We start from the raw sequence: 13509 nt of genomic DNA, 5'->3' as shown, positions 1-13509 counted from the left end.
CTTTGGGCGAAAATTTCGTCCGTTTGACTCTATCTTGCACCGTTTGGGCGCTAGAGTGATTTTTTCGTCGAAAATACGGCGAAAATGACCACGTTGCACATAAAGACGTACAAGGAGGCGTCCAATCGTAAAATGTCAGAGGGAGTACCCCCCCAAAACAACACATTCTGAACCAGGAACTACCCTCAGATTTGCCGTATCTTTCACTGTTTTGGCCTTAGAGGTGGATGTGTTGAAAACAATGGCAAAAAGTCAAGTTTTAAGACTGTTTGACAAACAATAAACAATCTAGAAACTGCGTGGGTTAATTTTTTGTAAGCAAAGCAGAAGGGTGGAGTGTAGTCATGGTGTTGCCCCGTTACAGTCTTTTGTCATGTCCAAGGAGCAAATTTCTAGGGCCACAGGCCCCCCACAGGACGCTTTATTTTTACTCAAATATGCTAAGTGATTTACCGGTCACATTATTTATTTGATGATGCACTTCAGTAAATCGCGAGACTGAAATGCCATCGCCGCCGGCAGGCCAAGCAGGCCCGGCCCCTGCCGAACGGAGTTGCCTGCGCAGCGAAGTGGAGCTGGCAACTGCGTTTGGCGGAAGGGCGGGCCTGCTTGTTTTTAACAGTGAACGTAAACACAGACAGACTCACGACGGAGACGTCGCCTGAGCCCTCATCGACTTGGACTGAGCTTCGCTCAGCGACAAAAGCTGGACCGCTAATTATAATCGGCAGGTAAAGATATGAAACAAGATAATAATATAGCCAATACGAGTAAGGCAGAAGGGATGATTTTGTGTTATAGTAGCCCATGCATGCGTTATCAGAGTCATAGAAAATAATTGCACCCTCAACATTGATGCCAACGCCAGCAAGTTCTTTGGCACGTATTTAGGTTCGACGAATCTTACTTAAGAATCTTTCCTTTTACAGGCGATGCGCAGGTACCTGTTCCTCAGTATTCCGATTGGACTTGCCCTCATGATCATCACAGTGATGCTTGGGATGGTGTACTTGATGTATGAAGCCCAGCAGCCCTGGCTGGAGTCCCTGTGGGCGCCAGCTAGGCTTATAACCTTTTCGGTTGCCGTTGCCTGCATAATCGTCTCATGTGCTCTTGGGTGTGGAGGTAGGATATTGATGAATGAAGTAAGGTGGCAATATGCCCTGTAGCTGCAGGTAGTAATTGTGGTGATTATCAGAAAACCTTTAAATTTTTGTCGCAAGCATCGTCTACACTAGTAAAACAAAGGTAGGATATCCTACCTTTAAAATGCACTAAAGCTACAAAGGCATTACAGTTTTTGTTTTTTTAGTATATTCCGTTCGTATGGACTAAAATTGGATTTTAAGACCTATTTTCGTAATCTATGCAAAATTCTGCGTCGAACGAGCCTACATGGGATGGGGTTCTGTTCAAAAATGGCATAAATTGATAAAAAGGTTTGTACTTTTTGACTTGCTTTTCATTCACCAACTCCATATCACATGTAGGCTCGTTTGACGCGGAATTTTGCGAAGAATGCGATAGTGTATACCAAAATGTGATTGGTTGGCTCATTCAGAAAATATTTGGGAAAATCTGCAAATACTCACTTTATCCTGGTTCAGCGCTGCGACAGTCGCATTAACTACGATGGCGTGGAAGGTCTGCGGGCGATCGTGTCTACGTAATGGGTCTGCGTACTGGTGTGAGGCTGGACGGGTGCAGGGTCAGGTAGATACACTACTACTCGTCTTCGAAAGATTTTCCTTTTTACGAAACCGCGTTAACTCAAGTAAGATTACTTGTTTTGGAATAGATCTTGGCCACACGTTGTTCAGGTAATGCAGGGGCAATGTTAAAAAAAAAACAAAAAAAAAAACAGCCGTAACGATCAATGTCAGGACTTGCCGTAAACGTTAGTTATTGGCTGAGCGATTAGCGAAGCCTATTACTCCAGTGATCTAAAAGTTTTGCGTCTGTCTGTCTGTCTGTCATCACGATAACTCGAGAACGAATTGAGCTAGTGACCTGGGATTTTCAGGGTCGTTTTGTATCATAAAAAGACAGATCAAGTTCAAAGAAAAAAAAAATAAAAAACCACAGATCCCAAGAATAATGTTTTTTAAAAATATTTTTTTACAGTTTTCTAAGGGGTAACTCATCAAAATAGAGCCCTCTGGGCGAACATTTCGTCCGTTTGGCTCTATCTTGAACCATTTAGGAGCCACAGGAAGTTTTTGACGAACAAAAGCGTAAAAATGTACAACCCTGCATGCTTAGTCGAAGTGACGGGAAGTTGACGGGCCGGAGGCCCATATCGTTGTGTACATTTTTGCGCTACCTGACTCGGGTGTCAGCGCCGCAGGCCTAGGTAGATGTATGCCAGGCGCGTCGCAGCGCAACGGTGTTTCGTGATATATCGCGAAGCCTGTTACGCGAGACGTGGTCTGGCGTACATCTACCTAGTTTAGTTATAGTTGTCGTCTTCAAAGTACATCTGAAGCGTAGCGGTGACGCATATTTACTTAATTTTGAGGAAAACCAGACTCGAGCGCCAATATTTAAAGAGTGTTCGTGATTCTACTCAAAAATCCCTTTTCAATTGTATACTTGAGTGACTCGAGGCCAAAGAGTCACTCAAGTATACATTTACCCAATTTCAGAAAGTAAAGGATAAATGTTTTTGACGGTCACTTCACTGGTCAAACAAAGATGCGATATCCTACCTATCCAGGAGTGTTAGACCCGTTTTTGGGGTGCTAAATTGTTTATTTTGAGATTTTCCCATATACATTCTGAATGAGCAAACCAATCACATTTTAAAATGCATTATTGTCGCATTACTCGCTAAATCCCGCATCAAACGAGCCCACATGTGATATGGTTCTGTCAGTGAATGAAGAGCAAGTCAAAAAGTACAAAAAATTATTATGACATTTTTGAACAGAACCCCATCCTATGTGGGCTCGTTCGACGCAAAATTTTGCGTAGATTACGAAAGTAGGTCTTAGAATCCAATTTTAGTCCATAGGAACGGAATATTTCGAAAAATTATAAACTGTAATGTCTTGGTAGCTTTAGTGCATTTTAAAGGTAGGATATCCTACCTTTATTTTACCAGTGTGAAAATAGATCGTTTTGGCTTAAGAGACTAGCAAAACGTTTTGCGTCTGTCTGCAACGAGGAAGATGTATGCCAGACTACGTCTCGCGGAACAGGCTTCGGCATATCACACGAAAGACTGTCACGCGACCTAGACCTGCGGCGCTGACACCCGAGTCGGGCCAAGGGCAGAGTCGGCCAGGGCTGTTAACCCTAATTAGCGCGTTAGTTGCGCTAAAGGTGCTAACGTGATTTTTGTTAGCGTTATTGCGCTTATGTTTCTGGCTGTTAGCGTTTGCGGGTAGCGCCGCTAACATGGTCCATTAGTGCATATGAGGCGCTAACACTCTAACGGAAAAATAAACGTAGGAGTACGTGCAGCAGCCCGCAGTGGCTGAGCTTTAGTCGTTAGTGTGCTAAAATTCTCAAATGTGACGGTTAAAGGAATGTGCTACCAACCTACCGCCACCAAACTACGAATTCAAATTAAACGATCGTTTATTTCAAACATCTAATATCAAACTTCTAAACTAAACTCATTACGTCTCGACTGATACTGAAGCTTCGTGCGCAGTTTGAAGTCAATTGAAGTTACCGTCTGAGAGAAACGTGGGCCAGTACAGACAGACAGACACACGACCAAAGAGTTCTCTGCACCCCACATCACAGCAAAGGCTTCGCAAGCTCAGCCAAATATCCAGCCAAATCACTAAAACTCGATCGAAATCATTAGTCATCACTGTTGATGCTATTGACCAAATTTTCGTTTCATTTCTTTTTACGAGTCAGTTTTACTAGTCCAAATCAAAACGGTCTGAATATTTTTTTTTTGTTTTAATGTTGTTGTCTAATAATTTTGCCTCTTTAATGAAAATGAAAGGTTTAATGGTAAAATAACGATAAAAACCAACCATTACACGTATGCCGATTATTCTTCAATAAAACGGCAAAACGCCGTTAGCATTAGCAGCGCTAAGTATTTTTGTTAGCGTCAGCGCGCTTATTTCTTCGGAGGTAATTAGCCTTAGCGTGAAAGCGCTAACCGTGTTTTCGGTTAGCGTTTTATCGATAACAACCCTGCCTTCGGCCCACAAATTTTGCTTCCCAGAGTTTTATTTTGACGATTCACCCGACCGGAGACCATCAAAACTTAAAATTTCCATGCGATTTTGCACGGTGCTAAATTTATTTTCATTTTAGTTTGCCCTTAGAGGGCGAAATGGGATTGCGCAAATAATCTAGCCCTAGCTGCCAAATTATTTAGACAACAATTTTTTTGCACTTTCAGTGCCGAAAAATTAAAATTTAATGTAATACTCCATGCCAACCCTGCCAGTTATAGTAATTACCGGTGATTACCGATAAACAGACTGGCGCGGCATTTTTTGATTATCACTGGAGTAATACGCTTTGCTATTCGCTTAGCCTATCACGATAACTCGAGAACGGTTTAAGCCAGGCGTACGTGAAATTTTCAAAGTAACTTTGTACCTTAAAAAGCAAGAACTGTCTTGATTTGGAGCCCTCTAGCTTAACAAAAAGGTATTTCTGAGGGGTCTTCAACTCGTATAATCAATAGCTCACGATCCTATAGTCACTTATAATCACCTCTATAATCCTTTATCTTCTATAATGTTTACCTTTAATCTATAATCATTCTATACTCATATAAATAATCTTTTGTATAATCAGTGACATTTTCCTATGATATTCACAAAATCAAAATGTTATTAGTAAATGAAGAAAGAATAGTATTTTGGGAGCTGGGAGCGATGCTGTGGAGGTGTCTGACCGATATGAGATTAGTTCTTGCCCTATTCAACACAAGATTTCGGATCTTGGAACCAATTTTGGTTTTTGTCTCGGAAATAACAGGTATTCATGAAGAATGTTCCCACTCCAAAACTGAGCTCTGCGGCTGAAACGGGTAAGAAGGTATAAATTCCCAAAATTCTGAAGCAAAAACTGCGTATTTTATAGGGGATATATGTAAAACTCTAAAAATCTTTGCAGTTAGGTCAAATCTGAATTCACCTGAAAGAAAATTGAAAACTGATTCGAATCGAACTATGGCAAAAAGTTGGATTTTTGGTTCCCACCCTTCCATAAAAATAATCAAACATAAACTAGAAGAATATCGTAACTCTCAAAACAAATATAGATAGTCTTCAATCGTCACCAAACTTTGTTTGCAACTTTATCTAAGGTCCCTTTACCGTTAAAGGCCCACGACCAGAAACTGCGATCCAAAAAATTAATTTTCTTGAAATTCTTCTTATCAACAACCTAAATAGACGAGAACAACAAAGTAATCCGAAATTCGGCCGTAAATAACGAAATTACCAACATGTCATTTATGAACGACAAGGGGCGTGAGGGGCTAGAAAATTAGACGACCTCTAATATGCTGACTTTTTGATCAAAATTGGTGTCATTGTGTGAGTCTCGCAAAACCATCCGTACTTTGTGCTACGCGCCCCTCGTTGCCTCAATTTCAGGAATGTGAAAAAATAAATTTGCATTTTCGCCCGTGGGACCCGGAAAAGTTTGGGTCAGAAAACACTTTGTTTTTCGTGGAATAGGTTAACTGACTAGATGGTTGCCCGCTTCCAACTGAAAAAGTCGTGACTATCAAATTGCGTCGGCAATGGGGGGCCAAAAGCAAGGAAAAGCGTTCAAAAGTATATCAAAACATTAAACAAATGAACAACGCCAGAAATGAAAATTTGTAACGCAAGGAATTTTTTGGAGCATTAAAAAAGTAGAACCTACATTATAAATCATAGTTAAAAAGAAGTCAATTGGTTCAATTGAAGGCCTCAAGTTGCTTATAGGACAAAGAAATGACAGAATAAAATTAAAAATGGCCTGTATAATAGTCAACACTTCCCACACAAAGTTTCAGAAAAGATGGTTTTTGTTCAAAATCAACATATTTCCGTACTGTCTTCCCTTAAGAATCCCCACCGCCACCACTCCCCTTCCTGCGCACACGGTATCTCCTCGTGCTGGGACAAGCGCGGAAAGTGCTATTCCTTCCTCTTCCTTATTTAATAGTCATTCTACATTCATTATAAACTTAATAATTTAACTATAATCCTTTTTTAACTTTATAGTCAATCATTTCATAATCTTGTAATCAACATATAATCATTCTGTAATCTTATAATCACGCTTGTATCCTTTTAGTCTATACTCAAAAGTACACGGCTGTAGTTGTAGACCCCTTGGATATTTCACCAACCGGATTCAAAGAAGAACAGTATTACTTCCTAGACTGTTTCCTCCCTGACGTTTGTACGCTGACGCGGACGAAGTTCTCTGACCCGACACTAGAGTAACCGCAGATCTTGTGGCAGTACCACAAACTTTGTCCGCGCCACCCAATGAGCGTCAGAGAGGAAACAGTTCAGGATGCATTACTGTTCTTCATTGGATCCGGTCTACAACTGGGTGAAATACCCCATTGACCTGTAAAAAAAACAAAAAACAACTAAAAAGCCCAACAACTTTTGCTTGAAAAATATACTTTAAGGTCTTTTTTGGAGGTAACTTGTGATAGTAAATTCTAAGGACTAAAATTTCGTACGTTTGGCTCTATGATTAACCGTTCAGACGCTTTTGGGAGTTTTCGACACGGAAATGTCCCTCAACAGTACATGTTCTCCTCAGAGATTTGACGGTCTTCGTTAGGGTGGCTCGTCCAAGAAAACCTCTTCACCAACATTTCTGACAAGATCGAGGCCAGGGGCCATTTTACGACCCTGCCTTTTGCCCGACTCGGATGTGAGCGCCACAGGGCAAGGCAGATCTGGGTAGATGTATGTCAGACCCACCGCAGCATAATAGTGTTTCGTGAGATATTGTGAAGCCTGTTACGCGAGACGTGGTCTAGCGTACGTCCACCAAGTTTAACACAAGCACCAGCTGGTCCCAGTGTCAATGTTTTAAAAAAATGTCCGTGAAAGCTAAGGAAATGTTCGTTACAATAGGATATTCCGCTGCAAGCCAACCGGAACCTAAAGAAGAAAAGCATGACTGCCCGATCTATTTCCTCCTGAACACTGATTGGTCGACGATGGCGTCGGTGTGGCGGTGAGCCAATGAGCGCGCAGAGGGAAACATTTCAAACAGTAATGCTTTTCTTCTTTAGGTTTCGGCTGGCTTGCAGCGGAATACCCTATTGATTCTTTGTCTCCATGCAGGTCCATTTGGGCGGTTCCTTAGCTGCAGACCACTAATAGCCCTGGGTCGATTGACATACTGCGTTTTCCTCGTTCATCAGAGTTTAATCACGGCCACTTCTGGTGCTGCTCGCCAACCTCTGTTCCTCAGCTGGTTCTCGTTTGTAAGTTGCAATTTTCAGATCGCTCAATATGCTGGACGCCTCGCAATATTCAAAAAGCAGTGGAACCAGCTTACTAGCTTATAGAAGTGCAGTTGAAACCATGTATCATATTGGCTAAGCTATTAGCGCAGCCTATTATCCGAGTGATATAAAAGTTTCGCGTTTGTCTGTTTGAGTGCCTGTAATCACGATAAATCGAGAACGGTTTGAGCAAGGAACGTGAAATTTTCACAGGAACTTTTTCATAAAAAGCAAGAACGGTATTGATTTTGAGCCCTTTTGAGCGTTCTAGCTCCAAAATTGGCCGTCAACAGGCTATTATTTGAGAAGCATTTAGAAAAGATTTTTCAACATTCTTTAATAGTTTTCTAATGAATATCTCGTGAAAGTAGAACCTTGAGGTCTAAATTTTGTCCACTCTGGCAAGGCCCAGGTAGATGTAGGCCAGGCGCGTCGCTGCGTTACAGTGTTTCGCTTGAGGCCTCTTACGCGAGACAAGGTCTGGCGTACATTTGCCTAGTTTTCAAATAGTTAACACTGGTAAAACAAAGGTAAGCCTTAAAAAGTGTTAAGGCTCCAAAATGCGTCCACCCTAATCGTGCCTGTCTTTACAGTCAGTATTAGAGATAAGCGAACAGGCCAGTTCGAATTTGAATGAACTGATCGACAAAAACTGGCTTCAAAATCTTCGAACGAACACAAACAACAATTTTTTTCTTCGAATGAACCGAACAACCCCTTGTTCACCTCCGAACCGAACACGAGCAATGATGACCCCTCCCTCGAGTAGGGATGGGCAGGGGCACACTGTTAGAAAAAATCCTGGGATTTCACGGAGGAACACTCGTGAAAAGTATTGCCAAAGTCCTTTGGGATTTCCCAAAGAACTCTGTAGATTTCACGTGTCGAGTTTAGCTGTAAAACATATAGACGAATGAAAACTTTCACCTTTAACATCTGTTTTAGTACACAAAAACTAAGAACGGAGTCCTCTGGGAATTTCTAACAGTGGTGGAAAGTGAATCTTCGGGAAATCCCAAGAAATTTTTAACAGTGCACCAGCGCTGGACCATTTTAGAGAGCGGGGCTTCATTTCTCTAGTGTGTCCTCCTGGGCGCTTCTCGCGTCTTCAAATTACTTCACGTTTATGGAAAATAAGAGGAAAGTCGACCGCAGGACAGTTTTGTTCGCCGACGAAAAATTGTTCGGTCAGTCCACGAACAGTTCGGATTCGAACAAACCTGTGTTCAAGGACGAACGAACACGAACAGTTCGCTGTTTGTTCGAGTTCGTTCGACTACGAACATGTTCGCTCATCTCTAGGTATGAGTTCGAAATAATTGGTTACAGATACACGCGGTGACTGGTGATCTTTTTTGGTCGCTTATTTTCGGCCTGCTTCTCCACCTATGCGTCGAGGCCCCGATGGTGAATGTTTTAAAAACGGCTATGGCAGGTAATTGTACCTAATGAACTAATGTGTGGTATTCCCTGCGTCGCAAACGAACTACCTTTACATTTACTACCTTAGTAACATGAAGCTGCCGTGAGAGAATCGTCACGTACTCGAATTTTCGATTCCGACTATCGAAAATTCGACATACAATTGATAATCGTACGGGTATAATAAACCTTTACATTATTAGATTTTAGATAAAAAATCAAGTGTAGCAGTCAAAACATTTTACAGTGCGGGAAAATGTGCCATCGTTATGCTTTCGAACTTTGGTTAAGGTTTTTCGGGCACATCCATTAATAAATAGAAAATTGCTGTTCGATCGTTAAAAGCGTATCTTAAAATATCGTGTAGATCTACTATCATTAAAATACCTAATGCAAGGAGGCCAAAAAATCTAAAACACAGTCTCGGATAGATTATCGCTTCATCACTCCTCTGGGAAACCATACTGAGCCCACGTTTCTTTGACATTCTTATAAAAATGGCGGGTGAAACGAAAAATCAATTGTTGCTTTGCAGCCAGTTAAAGCGTAGGGTGAACATGATATCGGAATACTTTTGTGTGTATTGTGAGCGTTTAGTCCCCAAACACAATCGAAATTGTACTCTCGGTCTGCGATGCAGATAAGATAGATAAAATTCACATATCGCCACGACCATGTGATAATCATCGAGGGATGCATTTCGGAAAAATCGAAATCAGTTTTGGCCACACAACGATCGAAATCATACAGCTTTCCGTGGCATTCGAATTAACCCTATAAGGCATGAGCCGGTCCAAATTGACCAAAGTTGAATATTCGAGTTCTGCCAACCAAGGGAGTGTCTAAGAAGCATTTTAAGCCCTCGTGGGGTGTTCTAGCATGTACGGTTCAGGATTGCTGAATGTCATTTATAAACGACACCATGCCTTCCGGGTCACTCGACATGATTTCTTATTTTGTTTTTAAATTGGATGAATATTTCAGGACCGGTCTGCGTTGGATTAATGATCACATTTCACCAAAAAAATGTCAATATTTAAAGAGACGAGTGGCCGATAAGGCCCCAAAACAGGTGTTTTTGGGTCATTTTTGAGGGGTGTTTGTAAAGAGAACGATTTAGACGGCAAATCTTCGAGAAATATGGGGTAAATTCAGCATGGTTGAATGCAGAAAAGTGTAAGGAATAAAACTTGTCCAGTAAAAAAATACACTTTTCTCAAAGATAATGCCTCTAAAACCTGCTCAAAGTCGAACGTCATTTTAAAACGACACCATGCCTTCCGGGTCGCTCGATCATCGAAAATCAAAAAATGATAACTAATCGACTTTTTTGCTTTCTGATGCTTTGATGATAAGTGAAAAACAGAGATCTATTTAAGATATTTTTCTACATCGTCACTTCAAAGTACAAGGGGATGGAGAGGGACTTTGGGGTATGTTGACTATGGTCGGAGCCTAGGCTGGCGGCAGCTGCTTAGCGAATTAGTTGTTTTTGAAGGATTCGAAGATGTAAACTCAAAATGTTGAATCGGGGCAGTCAAAAGTAAACTATAAGTATTTTACGCCAATATTTGTTGTTAGTTATAGTCAGATGCAGAAAGTAACACCAATGTACGAATGTTGGCGTAAAATACTCCCAACTTTACTTTTCGAGCAGGCCAAGCTAGGCCTGACCCCGGGGGGAGTTTAAAAGCGCAGGTCCCGGACACCAGGAATGCATCTGGCGAGGTCGTCGTCATGAGGACAAGCACCGCACCGGCGTCTACCTAAGATCGTCCCTAGAGAGAGCCGCTTGGTACAAGATTCCCAGGGGCCACCTGGGAAAAGGAAATGTCATACCAACGAGGCCCGGAAAGGGGCCACTTACTGCACAATTCTCCGGAGCCACCTGGGAATATATCTATCAAACCGAGACAGCACCTGGCAATTGCTAAACGCGTCTGGAATTCTCGGCGGATGTTTTGCTTTGCACTGACTAACCCGAACAGATCGAACAACATTTGACGATGATTACGCAAACATTTCAAAAGCATATCCTCAGTGTAGTATTCACAATTTGCCTTCCCCCTTCCGGTACCACGCACCCACTGTAAATGGGTTGGCGTCTTTTGACGCCAAAACATTGGCGTCTTTTGACGCCATCTTTTGACGCCAAAACATTGGCGTCTTTTGACGCCTCTTTTGACGCCAAAACATTGGCGTCTTTTGACGCCAAAACATTGGCGTCTTTTGACGCCAAAACATTGGCGTCTAATGACGCTAAATTCTTGCGTCTTCTGACGCCAAATTTTGGCGTTCTTTTACTGGGCGCCAAAATTTGGCGTCTTATAACGCCAAAATTTGGCGTCTTTTAACGCCAAAATTTGGCGTCTTTAACGCCAAAATTTGGCGTCTTTTAACGCCAAAATTTGGCGTCTTATAACGCCAAAATTTGGCGTTCTATAGAGGACGCCAATATTTTGGCGTCAGCGTCATAAGACGCCAACCTATTTACAGTGCCGTTCTTTAACTAATGGTGCTTTAGAATGGTAGGACAATCAGCAGTGTAGGCTGCGCCACCCCTTTTTTCAAGCTGACGCTTTAAGTATCACTATTATTGTGATTTATGGTAATTGATGCGTGTTTACGCATTTCCTTTTCTGTTAATGATACGTATTTTTTCTATTTTTCGACAGCTCTCGCAGCCTACCAAGTGCCAGTGCTGGGTGGATTGGACCATGCGGGATTACCAGCTTCGCATGACGTCGTTACTAGATTTTAGATGAAGTAGCAAACACTCACAAAGTTCAAATATTTTCAGTTCACGAGGGCATTGATATTTTACTCCCTCCAGTTTCATTTATTCAAAAGGTGAACGGGTACAGTGTTTTTTATGAAACTAAACTAGGTAGAATCGGCTCGATTCCGCGGCTTCACCGAATTGACTTCGATTCAATAGTCAATTACCATGATGATATAAAACATTCCAGGAAAGCTAAAATGCAGAAGAATGCGAAGGACAAGAAAACGGAAATCGTTACGTTGAACCATAGTGAGTTCCGTTTTTACCCCCATTCTTTTGCGATTCAGCTTGACCGGAATGTATTGTTTTGTTCTGTACGCATGTCTACACGATGTTAAAATATAAATAAAAAATTGTTTTGTTCTGTATGCATGTCTATTCGATGTTAAATTATGAATAAAAAATTGTTTTGTTCTGTATGCATGTCTATTTGATGCTGAAATATAAATAAAAAATTTGGAAACATGGGAATTCAATAAACAATTAAACTGTGCTTCTGAAATCTTTATTTCAAATTTAAATGTGAAAAATTTAACACGCGTACCGGCGTACCGCCACCAATTGGCTAAATGACCCAAAAAACAAAAAATACGAAACATAATCTTGTTAATCGAAGGAAGCGACTTTGACAGGTGAATTGTCTGACAATGAAGAAGATTATGATCTCGCAGCGGTCTCGTGGGCAGTGCAGTGATTCATCCTAACCACATTAACTTCTGCAACATTTAAACGATAGTGGCAGAACATGACAACATGCGTTGGAAATCAATGCCTGTAAGAAAAATGATTTAAAAGAAATAGTAACATTATAAAAAGCAAAGCAGATTTTGTGAGGGGTTAACCAGATATTCCATGAGCACTAAAACATCTGAATGGTCAACCCCTCGCACTTTTGAAGAGCCATTTACCTTCATCGTGCTTCAGAAGATCAACCACTTTGGCTTTCCCAAGAAAGCCGTAAAAAGCAATTTTAGGACTCTGACCATTAGCATTGAGGGTATTAAATGAATAAGGTCATCTCAGTAAGAGCATATCTTATGTGTGAGGGTGACCCGTTGAGTTCCCTTCGACTGCCTCTTTCATCTTAAATAAGAGGAAGGATGTTAACCGAGGTATGTCCTCAAGTGAAAATCGCGAGTGAAAGCCGAATCCGCTGCCTTTTTGGCCCTAGCTTTAGCCATTTGGAAGTTATAGCAGGGTTGAAATCACGAGTTGTCTGATAACCAAGTGGTACAACACGAAATGGACGTACATGCTTCACACCGAGACCAATATTCCCAAAACTACGGATTTAGCAGCGTGCTGAAACTGAACGTCTGAGAACACTCATATAAGTATACTATTACATGAATAGACATAACGGGTCTCAATAAACTTAGAAATACATAACAGTACCTATCTCTCTATTCTTCGAAAGCTATAGGTGTCGATATTCATATTAGATAGCTTACACGCCATCTAAGCGTAGGAAATTTGCAATGTAAATATACTGAAACAATTATGGATATTGTTGTACGTCAGATAACAATATTAAGACTGGCATGAGTACAATTATGGTTTAACTGCTTCGATTATGTAAGAGCTAACGACTCAGATCAGATATGTTAAACGGTTCTGAGATATCGCATATAAGAATTTGTTGGATGAGCGATTAGCGAAGCCCATTACTCCACTGACCAGAAAAGTTTCATTCTGTTTGTCTGTCTGTCTGTTTGTTTGCTTGTTTGTCTGTCTGTCTGTCCGCACGATAACTCGAGAATGATTTGAGATATCGATCTGGGATTTTCAGGGTCGTTTTGTATCATAAAAAGACAGATCGAGTTCGAAGATGAGCATTCTAGCTCAAAAATTG

The 13509-nt window shown here is 41.2% G+C and overlaps 1 protein-coding gene across 1 annotated transcript in view; it reads left to right on the top strand.

Annotated features, from left to right (window-relative positions):
• The window catches only part of LOC113214915 (nose resistant to fluoxetine protein 6-like), a 53662-nt gene extending 40685 nt beyond the window's left edge, over nucleotides 1-12977 (top strand). Inside the window, exons 13-16 of the mRNA XM_052270851.1 lie at nucleotides 930-1125; nucleotides 7290-7432; nucleotides 8783-8888; nucleotides 11551-12977. Coding sequence (XP_052126811.1) covers nucleotides 930-1125; nucleotides 7290-7432; nucleotides 8783-8888; nucleotides 11551-11636 — 531 coding nt within the window. The 3' untranslated portion in view covers nucleotides 11637-12977. The remainder of the gene's footprint in view (nucleotides 1-929; nucleotides 1126-7289; nucleotides 7433-8782; nucleotides 8889-11550) is intronic.
• The last annotated feature ends 532 nt before the right edge of the window (nucleotides 12978-13509 follow it).

Source organism: Frankliniella occidentalis, unplaced genomic scaffold (genome assembly GCF_000697945.3).
Source record: "Frankliniella occidentalis isolate FOCC.00 unplaced genomic scaffold, Focc_3.1 Scaffold141, whole genome shotgun sequence".
Classification (NCBI taxonomy): domain Eukaryota; kingdom Metazoa; phylum Arthropoda; class Insecta; order Thysanoptera; family Thripidae; genus Frankliniella; species Frankliniella occidentalis.
Note: the sequence above shows the minus strand (reverse complement) of the source record. Positions and strands in the feature narration are given on the sequence as shown.